At 40.5% G+C, this 16,735-nt stretch overlaps 2 protein-coding genes across 4 annotated transcripts in view; one reads left to right on the top strand and one right to left on the bottom strand.

The window, feature by feature from the left end:
- Window positions 1-383: 383 nt before the first annotated feature.
- On the bottom strand, window positions 384-13,265 carry cstf3 (cleavage stimulation factor, 3' pre-RNA, subunit 3). Its single transcript, XM_019895886.1, has 20 exons — window positions 13,036-13,265; window positions 12,398-12,502; window positions 12,156-12,251; window positions 6,868-6,900; window positions 6,165-6,262; window positions 6,023-6,089; window positions 5,898-5,932; window positions 5,690-5,816; window positions 5,530-5,607; window positions 5,270-5,432; window positions 5,058-5,167; window positions 4,644-4,760; window positions 4,322-4,540; window positions 4,135-4,237; window positions 3,009-3,078; window positions 2,720-2,915; window positions 2,109-2,259; window positions 1,933-2,027; window positions 1,791-1,851; window positions 384-948 (listed from the first exon to the last, which is right to left on the bottom strand). The coding sequence occupies exons 1-20, from the start codon at window positions 13,060-13,062 to the stop codon at window positions 749-751; spliced, it is 2,151 nt and encodes a 716-aa protein (XP_019751445.1). The 5' UTR covers window positions 13,063-13,265; the 3' UTR covers window positions 384-748.
- Window positions 13,266-14,733: 1,468 nt separating this feature from the next.
- The window catches only part of hipk3b (homeodomain interacting protein kinase 3b), a 30,401-nt gene continuing 28,399 nt past the window's right edge, over window positions 14,734-16,735 (top strand). For all 3 annotated transcript variants that reach the window (XM_019895859.1, XM_019895858.1, XM_019895857.1), the window contains exon 1: window positions 14,734-15,102. In XM_019895859.1, the coding sequence (XP_019751418.1) occupies window positions 15,030-15,102 (73 nt within the window). In that variant the 5' untranslated portion in view covers window positions 14,734-15,029. The remainder of the gene's footprint in view (window positions 15,103-16,735) is intronic.

Below are 16,735 nucleotides of genomic sequence, written 5' to 3'. Positions count from 1 at the left end.
CACATAAGTGTTTATCATAGTCTATCAGGCAACAGTGTAACCTAGAACCTGTAAAATTAATAGAAATATTAATCCTTTAGCTGAGACTCAAATAATAGAAACTGAATGGAATGATGCTTTTTAGACAGAGGTTTGTTCAATTTACCATGGCCTTTGGCGTTTTACAATGATGTCAAATACTGCCCCCTTGTGGGCATGGCGAGCATGAAACCTCTGAATGGTAGTTTGTATTGGAAAACAATTGTCCCATTAGTGACCACTTCAGTCTTTATTGAGTTCTCCGAGGGCCTGGGTTTGGGTTTGCATAACAGTGGCACTGAGGATGCACAGTAATTGTTCGAAGATTCGCAGGGATAAAACAAAGAGACGAAATACACATATTGTGATGAACTTAATGTACACTTTTATTGAGAGATCATCTCCTCCAGGTATCTAAAAATATTTGCCATCACTGGAACAACACAAGGCCAAAAACTGAGCTGTTTGCCACAACCGATGACGGTTGGATTAAAAACTTTGTACAGTATAAGTCAGTCTTTGAACATAAAAACACAAGGACACTCAGGCTTAGGTTGTGTGTGTATGTGTGTGTGTGTGTGTGTGTGTGTGCGCGTGTGTGTGGCTGCGTATGGTTGCTGTACTGAGGTCAAGTTCTGTCAGCCCAACACTCTCCAAAAACAAATGTGTTACGGTACCTCCTTTGGCCGCCTGTTACATTCTTGTAAGGTTCCCCCCCATAGTGGCCGTTCTATCGAATCCTCTTCTGCTGGCGAGCGCGGTAGATGTCATGGACGGGCGGCGCCACCGCTCCTTTGTCATCTTCCTCATCCGAGTCGGCGTTGGGTCTCTTGAGTGACTTAGTGGTGGCGTGGTTCTCCACAGCGCCGTTGCCCTCGCCGCCCCCGTCTGGCAGTCTGCCAGTGATGAGCTCCACAGCAGCCTCGATAGCTTTGAAGGAGGGAGGAATGGGGAGAGTGAGTATACATTAAACCCTTGCCTGTTCACTGTCCGGCAAGGGTGACCTATCCTCAGTCGCTTAAAAACTCGTTAATACTGTGACGTCATCTAGTGGAATATTGTTGCTGTTGATGCAAGGTTGAATTAATTGTTGGTGTTTTGTCTGTTTTTGACATAGTCCTTTTTATTGATGCACCTCATGCACATGTTTTCGCTTCTGTCCTGGTGCAGCTACTAACAGCCGGTGTAGTCTATTTTGTCGACATTGCCTTATATTTATCGCTGTGTGTAAAAGCCAGTAAAAGCTGATGTGTTGACTAATATTACTGATGAGCTTCATGCGACTGCAGTTTGGTTTGTTGTGTTGAACAACTGCATACTGTAGTTTATGTAACAGGGGTTTGAGATTGTGTACATGCTAGGTGCATGGTGTTGATGCTTTGACGATTATTATTGGTCTATATTGTTCCAGACCACAGTAAATAAATCAATCCAACAGGAAAAAAAACAGTCGCAGTTTTAAGACCTTTGCCACCACCTTGTGGCAATTACAAACCCCTTCAATGTGAAAGGGATTGTGTTACCTTGCGTATGAAATATGCCGTATAAATAAAGCGGCCTTTCCTTTTACGGGAGGTGTCAATGATTCATGATTTTAGTCTATTCACCGTAGGCCTCGGTCTGGCACCCTGTTCTTTGCACCCAATTTTACATAAAGAGAGGAAGATAAGAGGGACACAGATAGAGAATGACAGAGACTGAGAGCAATAGAGATAAAAGTATAATAATAATAATAGAGACAGGCAGGTAGACAGAGAGATAGGGCGACTTACTTTCCGGAAGTGTGCATCTCCTGAAAGTCTCAATGAGCTCATCCACTTGAACGAAAGGACCCTGCAGAGCAGACCATTGCAGATCCTTTTAAATATACACAAACAAAGCAGCAGACCACTTTGTGTGTTCACGATTACTGACGGTGAAACACGTCGGCGGGGGGAGCAGCTTCATTAAAATAACAGCCACCGGAGGAACCGGGAACACTCCGCCGGATACAGGGTGCAGGCCTGGAGCTGCGGACACAAACAACAGGCGGTCGTGAACACGAGACGTCACAACTGTCGAGTTTGAAGCATGACACAGAGACTAGGTACCTGCTAGGTGGCGCGGCTGGAAGGGGATCATCTGATTGGTGTCCGGCTTGGGGTACTCTGGTTTTCGATCTATTTCGTCCTTCAGCGTGGGCGCAGAGGGCACCGCCACAGCCTCAGGAAGCAGAGCTGCCAGTTTGGCACGAGTCACATCCTACAAACATAATTCATGAACAAAGTAAGATGCAGATGGCAAATTTCTGGTCCACAAGGCCAGACCTGGCCATTCAGGCCATTTTATGTGGCCCGCAAAGGCTTACCACAATTTTTCGTTGACTTCTATTAAAACCATGGCATACAAATGGTGATACGAGGGTCATTCAATAAATACGGTGAATTTTTCGGTACAAGGACTTCTAATACAGATAGAAGCTTACTTTTTTTTCTCTTTTCAACATGGTCCCAGCACTGACACCCACTTTTCCCATCTATTGATGTCATTAATCGGAAAGGACTTTACATATGTCCCTTTACACAAAAGATACGCAGTTTGTTCTGTATTTTATTTCCTTACTGCACCCAATGCGATCCAAACTGTAAACTTAAAACCAAGGTCTTATACAGCTATATTGTTTCACAGTAAGTGTTGCATCAGTGATGGTCAAAGCACACACCTTGTATCCCAGAGCCTTGAGTTCACTGGCAGAGCAAGGATACAGGTCCATGAACTTGTATCTGTCCACGAGCAAAGCTGTCTCTTTGCCCTCGTACTCCTCCTTGAAGGCGGTGAAACGGCGCCGCTCCACCTTCAGAATACTGGCAAGGTCGCCGATGTTGCTCTCAAAGGCCAGAAAACGAGCCCAGATCTCCCTGAGAGTGGAGACAGACGAAATACAAGTCGATCAAAATGAGGCCAGTGAGATCAATTGCTCAATGAGGCAAGATAATAAACACTGCATGTACCCTGACTTCTCTGGTGAAAGGTTTCCTGAGGTGAGTACCCGTTCAAATAGAACCCTGGTGTTGTTATCCTCTGTAGGGAAGTAGAAGGAAAAAAATCTATTACATGACTACCAGAAGTGTTTTCTCTTCGCTAGTTATTCCCAAGTGGTGGATCGAGACCAAAAAGTGGGTCATGGAGCCATTTTGAGTGGGTCCTCGACAAGTGGTAAAAAAATTACAGAGGGTCCTCAGTTTATGATGGTACTGCCATGTAACGTTTTCAAGTAGTACAAGAAGGCGCGCGTGGTTAGTGTCATGTTTACTGATTTCCATTGTATCGTTTTATAAGTTTGGCCTAGAAGAGTTTTAAGTACTGCACTAGTTAGCGATAGACCAAATTGCATTCCAACTTATATACCAATTTGGCTTACGTCATTCCATACTCGATGATTTGTCATCAAACCGCCGCACTGTGCCAACAACTGGCGAGGAGGATTTACTCTATGTTAGATTCTTTTATTAGTTTTAAGTATCAATGGCTGGTATGGGTGGGCTTTATGAGTACCCAATAACTTGAAATAAGGCTGATATCGACCCAATACTGATACTGTGATCAAAACTCGCCTATCCCTAATACATGTGTTTTCAAAGGCTATTTTTGAACAACACATTTTCCTTACTCTTCTTAACTCTTGGAACAGCGGGTCGCGATTTGACAATCATGGGAAAATAGGAGTCCATGAACCAAACAATTCAGCTTCCAGGGTGGAAAATGATCCAAAGTATCACTCTCAAATAACACGCATCACACATTTCCTCAAATAGTGGCCTCCACCGTAATGGAGGCCATTCTTCAGTTCAGTCACAGGTGGGTCCACTAGAACAAAATGCCAAAAAGCAGCAAAGGTCGATGTAGGTGCACCTTTACTGTGACTGATGCCACTGCTTGTTAGGTACTGCTAACCAATACTGTCTCCAAATTGTTTGGGGATTTTTTTCACTTATCTTCTAACTTTTATTTTTTTTGGAGCAAAAGACACTTGAATTATAATTATGTGAATTACCACTTAGCGCAAACGAAGGCCTCCCACCGATGGGTGCCTGCGACTCACTGCCAATGAGAAAATAAATGAAGGACAGAACCTACCATTAAGGTGAGAGAGGTAATCGATGTATGCGAGTATGTACTCTGGAATGTCTCCATATTTCTTCAATCCAAGCTCAAAAATCTTAAAGGCAACAGATTTATCCTGTTGGGCATAAAAGACAAAAGATTAGACTGATTCCTTAAGCGTTTGTGTCACCGGCTGCTTACCATTACAGGCACGTATCACCTTGCTGCAGTAGTACTCCATCAGAGCTGCAGTGACGTAAACGTGATGGCGTGTGCGCGGATCCTCGCGGGCCTTTTTGAAGATGGTGCGGCCCGATTTGATGCCCTCCGCCCTCCTGGCGAACTTCATGTACTGTATGTACACCAACGTGGGGTCGATGTCCTCAATGGCCAGCAGTTTATTATAGATGCTGTGCACCTTCTCGTGCTTCATACGGCTCTGTCAAGATGGCAAAAAAAAAACAAAAAACAAACATGAAGGATCGTCTCCTGTATGTCTCCGATTGTTTTGAAGAGCTTTGACAGTTCCTTTGGTCACCCACTTCTTCGTAGTCGGCAAATGAGAAATAAAGAAGCATATTCTTCTTCAGTAGTGTCCCAATGGCACGTTCATAGATGTTTGCGGCCTCGTCGCTGAATAGTTTGGAGTTATTCATGTCCTGAGTGGAACAAGAGGTGGCCATTAGTGGTCAGATGATGCTGACTTCTAATAAACTTGCATGGATACACTTTTGCAATTTAATGTGACTCAACACAAGCACTCTACCAAAGATCTTGACCTGACCGAAGATATCCGGAGTAGCACTATACTGGACTGTACACAATCAGGAGGGTTGTTGAGGGTTACTATAAAGCATTAATAACTTTGTAAAGGTAAGACTTTTTGTTCAGCACATTAAAAAGTGCAGGTGTACCTAATGTTTTGACAACACAGTAATAATAACGATGTCTCGTACCCCTTTCTCTGCCAACAACTTGCTGGACTGCTCCAGGTACTGAGCTGACTCATACCACACATCAGGATGGTGCCCCAGCACCAGCAGACACTGCTCATAGGCAAACATCACTGCAACGAGTCCAAAAAAAAGTCAGGAGAGCCAGTTTCCTCGGGCGCTACAAACTAATCGGCGGAGTCACAAACGTCAACATGTCATTGACAATGAGTCACCTCTCTTTGTGATGAGCGTCTGATCTTCTGTGCGCAGCGGGTTGCTTTTTTCCCACTGAATGTACTTCTTCCACATATCCACCTGCTGAGCCTCCTGCGGGGAGTTCTGGGGCGGCACGGAGGGCGCATTCCTGTCCAAGCCTTTCATCACCGTCTCATACTCCTGCGCACACCGGGCAACCGCTGATTCAGCAAGTCCATCTTGACATTGAAGGAAGCAGGTTGTTAATTGTATTTTTTTCCCCCCCCAAGTGCCCTACCTTCGCTACTCTCCTGGCATTCATGTAGTCTCGGCTTCGATCCTCAATCATTTTCTTGGCCAAGTGTATATTGATTCCCTGATGTGTGAGATAACCAACCGTCAGCATTAATACTGTAGTGAAAACACACTGAAGGCTATGTAAAGATTGATGACCTCACCTCCTCATATTTGCTATAATCTCTCCAGAGTTGCTCGATGTTAATCATGGGATTCACACAACCCCTCTGGTAGACCCTCCGCACTGCTGTGATGCGCTGGTTCTCTGCATACGAACCCACAGCCTCACTAGCGATACATAGAACGACATCAGCATCAATGTTCGCTTACATGGTACATACAAGGATAAACGCAGGGGAAATCACTCACACTCCCTTCAGGAAGTTAATGTAGTCCACCCAAATCTGTTTAAAAAAAAAAAAAAAAAAAAAGGACCACAAACCATTAGGGAGCAATAGTCAATGTAGACCTAAAATAATTAATATTTCATCTACCTGGTATGACATGATTTCCATGCCAATTTTATCCAGGGCAAAGTCGTATGCCTGGGCCATCTTCTCCCTGAGGGCGGCAAAATGTGCCTTCAAATTCTTTGAATAGTCATCAGCAAGATCTACAGGAGTCACGCAAGCTTACTTGTAGCTGGGGAGCTTTCCTTTGGTCTCTCGCACGTATGCAAGGTAACATTTCCAGAGGTCAATGTGCAACACTTTCATCAGGCATCTCTGAAACAACTGCAGCAAAGAGATTTTGCACATTGTATCCACAGACAAATTTACAAGTCGAGCTGGTATTAATGGTTTTAAGTTTAAGAACTCCATTTAGAGAACAGGATTGGTACCGAGTGAATCTTTTTTGAAAAAAAAATATATACAGTCCCCTCTAGAAGTATTTCAAGCTGCAAGGTCAATTCCTTTGTTTTTGTTGGATACTGAAGATGTTTGGGTTTCAGATGAAAAGCTGAATACAAAACAAAAACAACAGAATTGACCTTGGCTTCCAATGCCTTTGAAAGGAACTGTAGAGTGGGAAGTAATCAAATAAAATCCAAACATGTCACAAATCATTTTGAATGTGACTCTGGGCTCAACAAATGAAAAAAACAACAACAAAAAACTACAGCCTTGACTGTGGGGAAATAAACACCGAGTGTGACCGGTGTTGTTTCCTGAAATGAGTGGAACAAAATCGCATTCCTTTCATGTTGCCTTGTAATAATTTCAAGGTGCATACACAGAATATGAACTGAATGTAAAATATATATTCATCACAGGGAAATTAATAAACTAGAAAATGCTACAGCACACTGCATTAAATATTCATGAGGGCATTTACTCACCTTTTCTACCTTGTCATAGTTTTTTGCCTTGACCTGCAAATAAGACAAATGTAAATGCAATATTATTTCAAGAGTCATTTTGAAAAAAAATGTATGGCTCCCAGGAACCATGAATTCATGCAAAATTCAGCACACACACACACAACTCAGCAGATCAACAAAGTGAAATTCACACAATAATGACAAAGAATTTGTATAAAGGGGTTTATTATAATTGTAATGTGGGGTAGATTGTGCCTCAAAACCATAATAAAATGCCAGTTAGAGTCAAATGAAAACATACCGGTAATTTGAAGGGAAGGAGACACAAAGACAAAAAAAAAACTACTTCTGAGGTGTACAGTGTCTTGTATTTGTAGATTTTTTTGAGAGAATCTTGAAATTAACATTTTGCGCAACAAAAAGAACCTCCTTTGGGACAGACTGTTGTTTCTGTCCCAATAGCTCTGCAGATCTAAAAGATGCCACCATTCCAGAGTTGTGCTATGCGTAAATGTACTACAAAAATACAACTTGAAATAAGATTCCACTGTTGGAGGTTGACAACATTTTCTGTTTTTGGTGTGAGAAAGACAAGGCCAGCAGGTGGAATTAAGACTTTATTTTATAAAGCTAAACCGATGTAATTTTACATGACAGCTACATGAGCATATAAAGTCACGGAAACAAAAACAACTCTTGTAAGTTTTGTTGACTCATGTTCCACTGAAACAAATTCCCAAAACACCCCATTAAATTTTTTTTTTTTTTTGCTAAAACTTGGGACATTTTCCCCCTCAAGATGTCATCAATTTTTGTGAGTCCATTTTACATATACCCATTAAACTCACAAGGCATCCAAGTTAAATCTAAAAGAAAGAAAGCACACACACAGTTTAAAGTGTAAGCTTTATATTGTAGAAACAGTAAAGTCAGGGGGAACAAAAATGCTCACCAAATCGGGCTACATAAGTTAATAAGAATGACAACGTTCTTTCATGGGAACCTAAAGCTCAAGATCAATCAGTTAGTCGATTATCAAAGTGCACAACAATGGTTAAAATAACAGAGCCACTGTTGATCTACCATCAATTAGTTTTCTGAACAAAAACATGACTATCAGCTTTGGGAAGTTACATTACATACACGCAGACAACACCTCAAGTTCAATACAACACTGCCATGACAGCACAAGTTCAGAATATTCAAATATCCAGCTCATCAATCCGAATACTAAGAAAATAGACTGACCGGTCATTTTCGATGATGTATGTTATTTTCATGCAAGAAAAAAAAAAAAATCCCAATGGCACAGTTAGCACAAAAGTGCATGTTGCGCTACCCCTTTTCACCACATTGGCATTGGAGAGGGACATATAAGAGCAACATTCTTTTAATTTATAACTAAAAGCTGGAAGTCCGCAAAACAAACGCGTTGAAACTCATAACTGCAGATGTTATCCTGTTTTTGCAGAACTTGACCAAAATCTTTAGGTGCTTCCAAAAATATGGACTCTGACCAAAGGGTCCATTTCACTGATACATAGCGCGGCTGAGAAAAGAATTTATAAATATATTTTTAAATATCAAATAAAAGTCTACACACCCCTGCACAAATGCCAGTTTTTTTGTGATATTAAAAATACCAAGATAAATAATCTCAAAACTATTTCGAGCATTAATGCACCCCATAACCGGCACAACTGAATTATTAAACGATTACTGGTACACATTTTTAAGAGGGGAAAATAAAATAAAATCTGGAATAATTGGTTACACAACAAGGTAAATCCCCTTAATAGTGGGACGTGTTTGTGTTTAAGATTTGGACATATCTGACACCATACACATTGACCCTGATTCATCGTAAATATATTTCAGGTGTTCTAGTGGTGTGTTTTTCTTTTTTTTTTTTGGCTTTTAGCAGAAGCCTGAAGGTTTTGTGCTAACATTGACAGCCATTTAGACAATATTTCCCTCCACCTTGACTACAGTTCCAGCTAAATGAAAAACAGTCTCTCCATGCTTCACTGTAGCTAGTGTTGTTTTATTGTATTTATTTATTTATTGATGAGCAACTGTGTTCAAACAAAAACACAATTTGGAAAAATGGCCCAAAAAGTTTCACACCAGTTTTATCAGACCATAACACACAGTTCCCATGTATTTTGCGTGATTTTGTTGTGGTCCAGAGACACCCTGATTCCATTTTCCTTGGGGTTCATAATTCCAAAAGGCACAAACACAACACTGCTCATCACCAAAAGAACACCAAATCTACAGTGAAGCATGGTGGGGCCTAATTTTCTTCAGCTGAGACTGCGGCATTATTCACGGCAGAGTGAATTGTGACCAGTTTGAAATAGCAGTCACTGATGTCACAGCCCACTCAGGTTTCTAATAGAAAGAAAGAAAGAATGATAGAGCCTCGGAAAGACTAAAAGAACGTCTGAAATTTATTAGGGGTTAATCAGACATTTCAAAAGGAGCGGTGTGTGCTCACTGACATTTACCATGAGGTTGAACCTAATTTGTTAATTCTGAATGGAGCCACATCGCAGTTAAGAGGTTGTGCACATTTGTGTGCAGCCAGATTAATTTATTTACCCCCGCACCCTTATACTGACTTTTTATATCCAGTGTATTACTAATTTTGAGTGAAAAAAAACTAAAACACACACATTATGGCCACATGCACAAGCCAGTACAAGAGTGACATAAAACAAATTTAATTGACATGGTTGTAGTCAGTGTAGAATGGCACTGCATCATGCAAAGTGAGGTGTCAAATATTTTGACTCCCACGTATGACTTAGCAAAAATATCAAGGACTCTCATTCGAACAAAATGCAGCCATACCACTAATAAACTACAATAAGAAACGTACTGGTAAATTATTTGTGCCCCGTATAAAATCTTAAAGCATTCTATTTCTAAATGCACACTTTTTAATACATCTTATGCTGGACTTCATTAAATTGTGCTCGTGGTCATAAGTGTCAAACTGGTAACTAGTAACTTTTCAACAAGAATGAAATAATTTATGTCAGATGAATGCTGTTTTCTGTGTGCACACTGACACGCTGGTGATAGATCCACAAGAAAATCCAGACCCAGCAAATGAGTGATGGGGGCTGTATGGCCCCACTGGCACTAATATGCATGCAACCAGATCGTCGAGAAGCTTTGCTCACTCTAGATGTGCAGCTCTGTGCCGACTTTGATGTCCTTGCTCAGCATGAAAAGGGGAGGTGACATTCAACTCTAAATATACACCACAAGTCAACAAATGACTTAACAGGAGTTGTTCAACCTGGTGCTAGGTAAAGGCAATTAACACTGCAATGAGCCAACTGCAAGTCCTGCTGAGGAGAAGACATTAACACCACCATGCCCAAAATAGCTTCCACACAACATGACAGCTGTGCTCCTGCCTAAATTCAATCACGAAGAACACCAAGCAACCGGCATGTTCACAAAGAGACTGTCAATGACCAACCAAAACAATAAACATAGTCTGTATCTTAATACAATTGTTGCAGGAGGGCAAAACTGAGACTATGTGCTTACAATCTCACGGTCTTAAATATTCTCCACAGCAGCATTCAAGCAAAGCTGCCAAAACGCTGCCTCCTCAGAAACCATGTTTTTGGCTTGCATTCTGCTAAATTTAAATTAACAGGTAGAATACTTTAAAGGGGAAGTCAAGTCAAACACTTCCTTTGCAATATGTTCTATGCATCCCCCATTAGCATAAGATGGTATTGTGATTAATATTGCATTGAAGGAATGTGTATTCACCAAACTGATCCAATTCCTTTTATCTATCTCAGGGTGGCGGCCATTTTGCCTTGTGCTGCTACTTGCTGTCAACCGAAAATGACATTACAGTGCCAAGTGCTCGGGTTGCAACTGTCACATGACGAAACCAAGAAAACAGGTGGGCTGTGACAGTCTCAACCTGAGCCCGTGGGTACTGTGATGTCATTTTCAGTTGCCAGCAAGTGGCAATGTAAGGAAATATGGATAACAATAAGCGGATTTTTCTGCTGAACTCATATTCCACAAAATGCAATATTAAGAAGAATCAGTGTGATTAGACTGGCGGGTGCACATCGAGCATGAAGAAATGTTTTTTTTACTTGACTTTCCCTTGAGGGCAGAGGTGGAGAATCTTTGACAGGTGGGCCATTTTGGACCTAAGACAGATTTGGATACAGCTCCCTTACAATTCCAAAAAACAAACATTATAGGGGAAGTCAAGTCAAAATATTTCTTTACAATGTTTTTTGCGGCCCCACTAGTCTGAACATAGATATTCCGGTTAATATTGCGTTTGTAGAATATGAATTAAGCAACAAAACCCACCCAATTTTAATCCAGAATTGGCCATTACCTGAGCAACTGTGCTATCATTTTTAGTTGACAGCAAGTGGCAAAATGGCCTTGACAAAAATCATAATCGTAATTTACGCTTTTTGTGAGATCCAATCAACTTTGTCTAGTAACCAACGATAAGCAAGACCAACAACGTGGTTATTTCCGCTACCTGCTTCCTGAGGTCCAGTGGATCTTGCTGCAATGGTCCAAACAGTTTATTCTTTTACTTGAATGGATGTGTTACCCACAACATTAGATGTGCCAGAGCAGGTAAGAGTAAGGAGACTTAAAACATAGTTCACGCCTAAAACAAGTGAATGTGATTGTTTTTAAGTAAACAAACAAATTAAAGGGGCTTTAAAAGGTCTGTGTCTGCCTGCATCAGTAAAAATATTGTAGCAAAAACATACAATGGGAGACGGTTCCTTGTTCCATTCATTCAGTGGGAAGGTGGCGGGGAATGTCTCAAAAAGCAGAGTATTTGTTCATCATATTCCAAAAGAAATGACACAGGAGGCAATAAATTGACACGACAAGTGAATAAAAGGCTAATGCACTCCAAATACCATTTAAATTGTTTTAATACTGTTGCAGACCAAACATGCAACAAATTCACTTTACCCCATTTAAAAGAATACGACGAGGTAAATACTAATTAAATGCTGCGGAAAAAAAAAAAACCCAAACAAAAAAAAACACCTTTCCCGTTTTAATGTTTAAAGGCACAATCCTCAGTGACAACTCTTAAATATTGATATATATCCTATGGAAGAGTGATTGATGCTTGAACCAACTACTTTGAGCAAGTGGCTCAAATCAAGAATTGTGACTTTAAACCCCATCGACGTCAGAGACAATTAGTGTGAAAAACACAGTGTTGATCACGGAAGGAAAAATGGCATGCATACGAGAAATGAAAGAGTATTAACCTCAGCTTCAATGAAGAGTTTCCAGAATCTGCCAGAACTTGGAAACTGTGTGACAAGTCGCTCATATGTCTTCCTTGCTTTATCAATAGGTTGGTTCTAGAGTGGGAGAATGCATTTACATCCACACAAATGTGAGGAAGAGATAATTAAGGCTTTCACAAATGATTAACCCCCACCCACTACCCTTAACCCCATTACTATTTTAACCCCTATGCAGTAATGCAACTCTTGAGTCACTAAACCTGTGCTTCTCGAATCAGAATGCTCCAAGCGTCAAGGTCATATGGGTTCTCTTCCAACTTTTTCTCTGCCTTCTTCACCTTCTCCGGGACATACTCTGCCGCCGCCTGCAGTGGAAGGACAAAATGCATGAAAATGAATCATGATGGTGCAGAAAGGAGAAGAAACAAAACACAACGCAGACAGTGATAGTGGATACGGGTGGAGGGAGCGTTCGGTTTTAAAAGTTAAATCTTAAAGGGCACGTTTGTGGTTAATTAGTTACCCCAAACAATCCTTTCATTCATATTTAATTAATCAACTTTCCTGTGAAGATTTCCAATCTTAATCATTCATTACCGCAAACCAGTGCATTTGAATTTAATAGCAAGAGTTTCCGTGTACAAAAAGGGGTGAGCAAATCACCCCAACGACGCCATAGCAACAACGCAACTACGTACTAGACAGACAATATAGCGTGCTTTGAACGAATATATCGTTATCTACACGAAACTGTGGTGATATATTGACACACTGTGACATAACCAAGACACAACGAATATACTTTAAAAAAACTATAATTGTTACAACGAGGACAAGTAACACGCGCTATTAGCAGTAGCATTTGAGGACGGGCCTTTGCGACATAAGCTAACTTTACCTGGTCGGCTGCTGCGTCTGTCGACATGGGTGCAGGAGTAATATGGTGTTAGAGAAGTACTACAGTATGACTAATGATTAAATGCCAACGGGGTGGAGAATTTTAAAGCAGCTCAGTGACAAGCATTATCTTTAAATCGAGCGATCACGTTGTCCTCAAAGAACTCGCTACTCGGTAACCAGCCGCTTTTTTTTCCTTTTCAAAATGGCGAGGCAATTTGCTTCCGCTCCGCGTCGCGCAAAAACAATAAAACTTCCTGTCCCGGACCTTCAAAAATAAAACAACACGTTTCTCAAAAACAAAAAGAGGTGCACTGACAAATGTTATTTAAAAAAAATGTATGTATATATTTTCTTTTCCGTCATTTTTAACAGGTCACATCCCTCCATTGTTTCAAAACATTCCGACTTTTAAATACTGAACAAAATTCAGAACAGCCAGAATTTTACATTTTCAAGCGAACGAGACATTTAACAAAAAACGTTCTCCACCATTCTCGTTCTAAATTCAACCTGTTCAGCTCATTCACAACATATTGGGGGACAATTTTCCTCATTCCAATAATTTGCATATTACCCGAATTTCACACTCTGCACAATAAAATTCCTACATTTTCACAAGATAATTCCCAAGAGTTATTTTCAATAATCTCCCCCTTCTTCAACATTTCTTGACCAAATCAAACCATTTCAACTTCAAAAGGTTCAAATCATTCAAAATATTTGCGGATTTATTCACACTCCCAAAAATTAAAAACACAATTTAAAATTCACTGATAATTTACATTGTTTGCTCTTTCCAAATGTCTTGGCCGAATCAAATTACCGGTATGTTAAGTCTCATATTCCACATGTCAACATTAATTTCACAACATATTACTGTAATTCAGTTTCAGCCTTCCAATATTCAAAAGTCATTTCAAAAGAAATTGCATTTTCGAAATTAATATTTTTTCTGATTTCGAAAAACGTGCGAACCATTGTGCTGTGTTTTGTCCAACTACTGTATATTTAAAATATTGCTGAATAAGGATATCTTAATCTTAAGTCTATGGTTAAATAAAATTGAATTTTAGATCAGCATTTGACTGGAGATCAAGATGTTACCATTTCAAATGTGGGAGCCACTGAACCAGCTACGTATAATCAGAAACCTGTGGACGGCAGTAGCTTTTCTCTCTCTCTCTCTCTCTCTCTCTCTCTCTCTCTCTCTCTGAGCAAGGCACTTGCAGCACTGTTTGTACCCCCATACTGAAACGTTGCACAGTTCTAAAACGAGGCCGGTAGTTTAACGGAAGTGAAAAAAGCCCTGGAATTGCCACGAAGTGTCGTAGGGACTTTCCCGGCTCAAATTCATGACAATTACTCCACGCTTCTACATGTGCCGTTCCCCTCTTTGACCAGTAGGGTGGGACATAATGACAAACACGGGAGGCGCGCGTGTCCGTGTCTGACTCACAACCGAAAATAATAGACAAAAGAAGAAAATCCCCGAGTGATCAACCATCTATTTCTTCGGTCTCAAACTCTGCCACCTTCCCGTAAATCCAGCAATCATACAGTGTGAACAGTCTCTTCGTGTAAATTGTGTATGCATCGTCTAAATTATACACTGTTGTATTTTGAAGTCGTGTTTCTGCATCGCGTGCTCTCTGTGATTGATTGGTGCGGTCTGGCCAATGCCGTCAGCTCACAAACATTCACTCTGGGTAGAAGACAGAGGAAAAGAGACATGTTGGAGGCTAGCAGGGCTGCAGAGCAGCGCATCTTGACGGGGCGACGGCCACCCTTTCCTAGATGGGCTACCTCCCACTAAGTGGAGGGAGACACATTAGAACTGCGTAGCTCTCACCTCGAGCACGACTTGATATTTCTGGATGCTCATTTGCGTGATTCAGTTGACGTTTGCAATGTGGGCGATGGTGGTGTTACCGAGGGGGAGCTCTCCCTCCCTGTCGTCTAGGACAAGATGGCAGCAGTGCAGGCGAACTGTGCATGCTATGGATTTATAAGTCCGTAACATGTTCAGACAAACCCTGGATTATATTTATTTTGACTCTATGTGAAGGTAAGTTAACGATGGCACCGTGTCTGCGGTCAAATTCACATTTTAAAAACAGTTGGCCCGTGACGTAACACTGCCGTGACTTGCCAACAAACTTGGCTAGCGCGCCTGGTTGGTTTATAATCGCATGATCTTGATTTTTGTGGTAACAAAACAATCACTTTGCCTAGATAAACCATTTACTATACTTGTAGGAAAAACCCTTGTAGGCCTACGTGCCTGTGACGTTGGTTGTAATGATTAACGCGAGTGCGTTGGACACTCTTGGTGTTTTATTTCCGTGTTGTCATGGGGAACCGTCAATTTATTACATCGTGATGACAATAGCATTTTCTACTACGTGGATGAAACGAACCGAGTGATTTGTAAATTGTGAATTCCATTGCGTTAAAAGTGTCAATCCATTCCTTCTTACCATCGTAAGACGTCAAAAGGCAAATTAGCACAAACACAGAAGACATTTGAGCTCAGCGAACCATAGCTTGCGTTTAAATAACTCGCAAGCAACTTTTCTAGTTATTTCCGAGCCATTGTGTTTCGTACATGTCGATTCTCAGAATAGAAAAAAAAAAACAACTACGTGACTGAGTGATTTTCTCTGCGGGCACTTGTTGTTTTTGCCTCCCACTCAGTGGTCACAACATTAGATACACTTTATGAACCCCAATTCAGGAGATGGTAAGTGATCTTAACTAATTTTCACGACTAGCTGCACTAATAATTGTTTCCGTGGGCAGTTTGGGCTGACTGTCATATAAATGTATAATCCCCTCATCAAGTACCGGTACACACAAGTGCCCTCGTATTTGATTGTTGCCCATCGGATTTATTTATTTTTTTCACAACGAATTGCGTTGGAAGTCAGAAGACATGGAAAATCGTGACAGCCAAATGGAAGTACTCATGTTGAAGTTCTGTTAAGAAGGCATTTGGCGGAAATGTTTTTTGAAATGTCTGTTTAAAAAAAATAAATAAAAAGAAATGTCAATTTTTGGTCTAGCGAAGGAAAAACTAACCTGGTAAACAACTGGAGCAAAATTATTGGGAACAGCTCATGTTATGATTGACAGGAACAGCTCATGTTATGATTGACATTACTTTAAAGTACAATCACAATAATGTAGATAATGTTAAATGAGTACCTCTCTGGCATTGTAAATTTGCTATTATATTTGTTAAGGTATTGCATTTGAGGCAAAACTCAACACCATCAGTCCACAGTACATTACGAGTTTGGACAGAATGTCATGACATTCTGTCATGACATTCTGTCATGACATAGTTTTGACTAAATGTATTTGATCAATGAGAATGACTACTAACAATCATTAAAAACAAAACAAAACAAAAAAAAAACCTTTCACTCTCCACTCCCCAGTAGATAGATAATGTGATTTCAAACTAGGGCTGAACAATTTAGGGAAATCTGTTTGCGATTTTTCCCCCCTTCATTAAAATTGCGATTGCCATTTCATTTGAAACTATTTTTTTCAAGATCCTCTTTGAATGTATTTTTCAACAATTAATCTTTATTCCAAAAAATATCAGATCCATTTATTTCCCCCATATTAAGCAAAAACGTAATTTACCACAAAAACAACAACAAAAAAAAACAAAAAACATAAGGTAAATGCAA

Source organism: Hippocampus comes, unplaced genomic scaffold (genome assembly GCF_001891065.2).
Source record: "Hippocampus comes isolate QL1 unplaced genomic scaffold, H_comes_QL1_v1.1 scaffold80, whole genome shotgun sequence".
Classification (NCBI taxonomy): Eukaryota; Metazoa; Chordata; class Actinopteri; order Syngnathiformes; family Syngnathidae; genus Hippocampus; species Hippocampus comes.
This window is presented reverse-complemented; position numbering and strand designations above follow the sequence as displayed.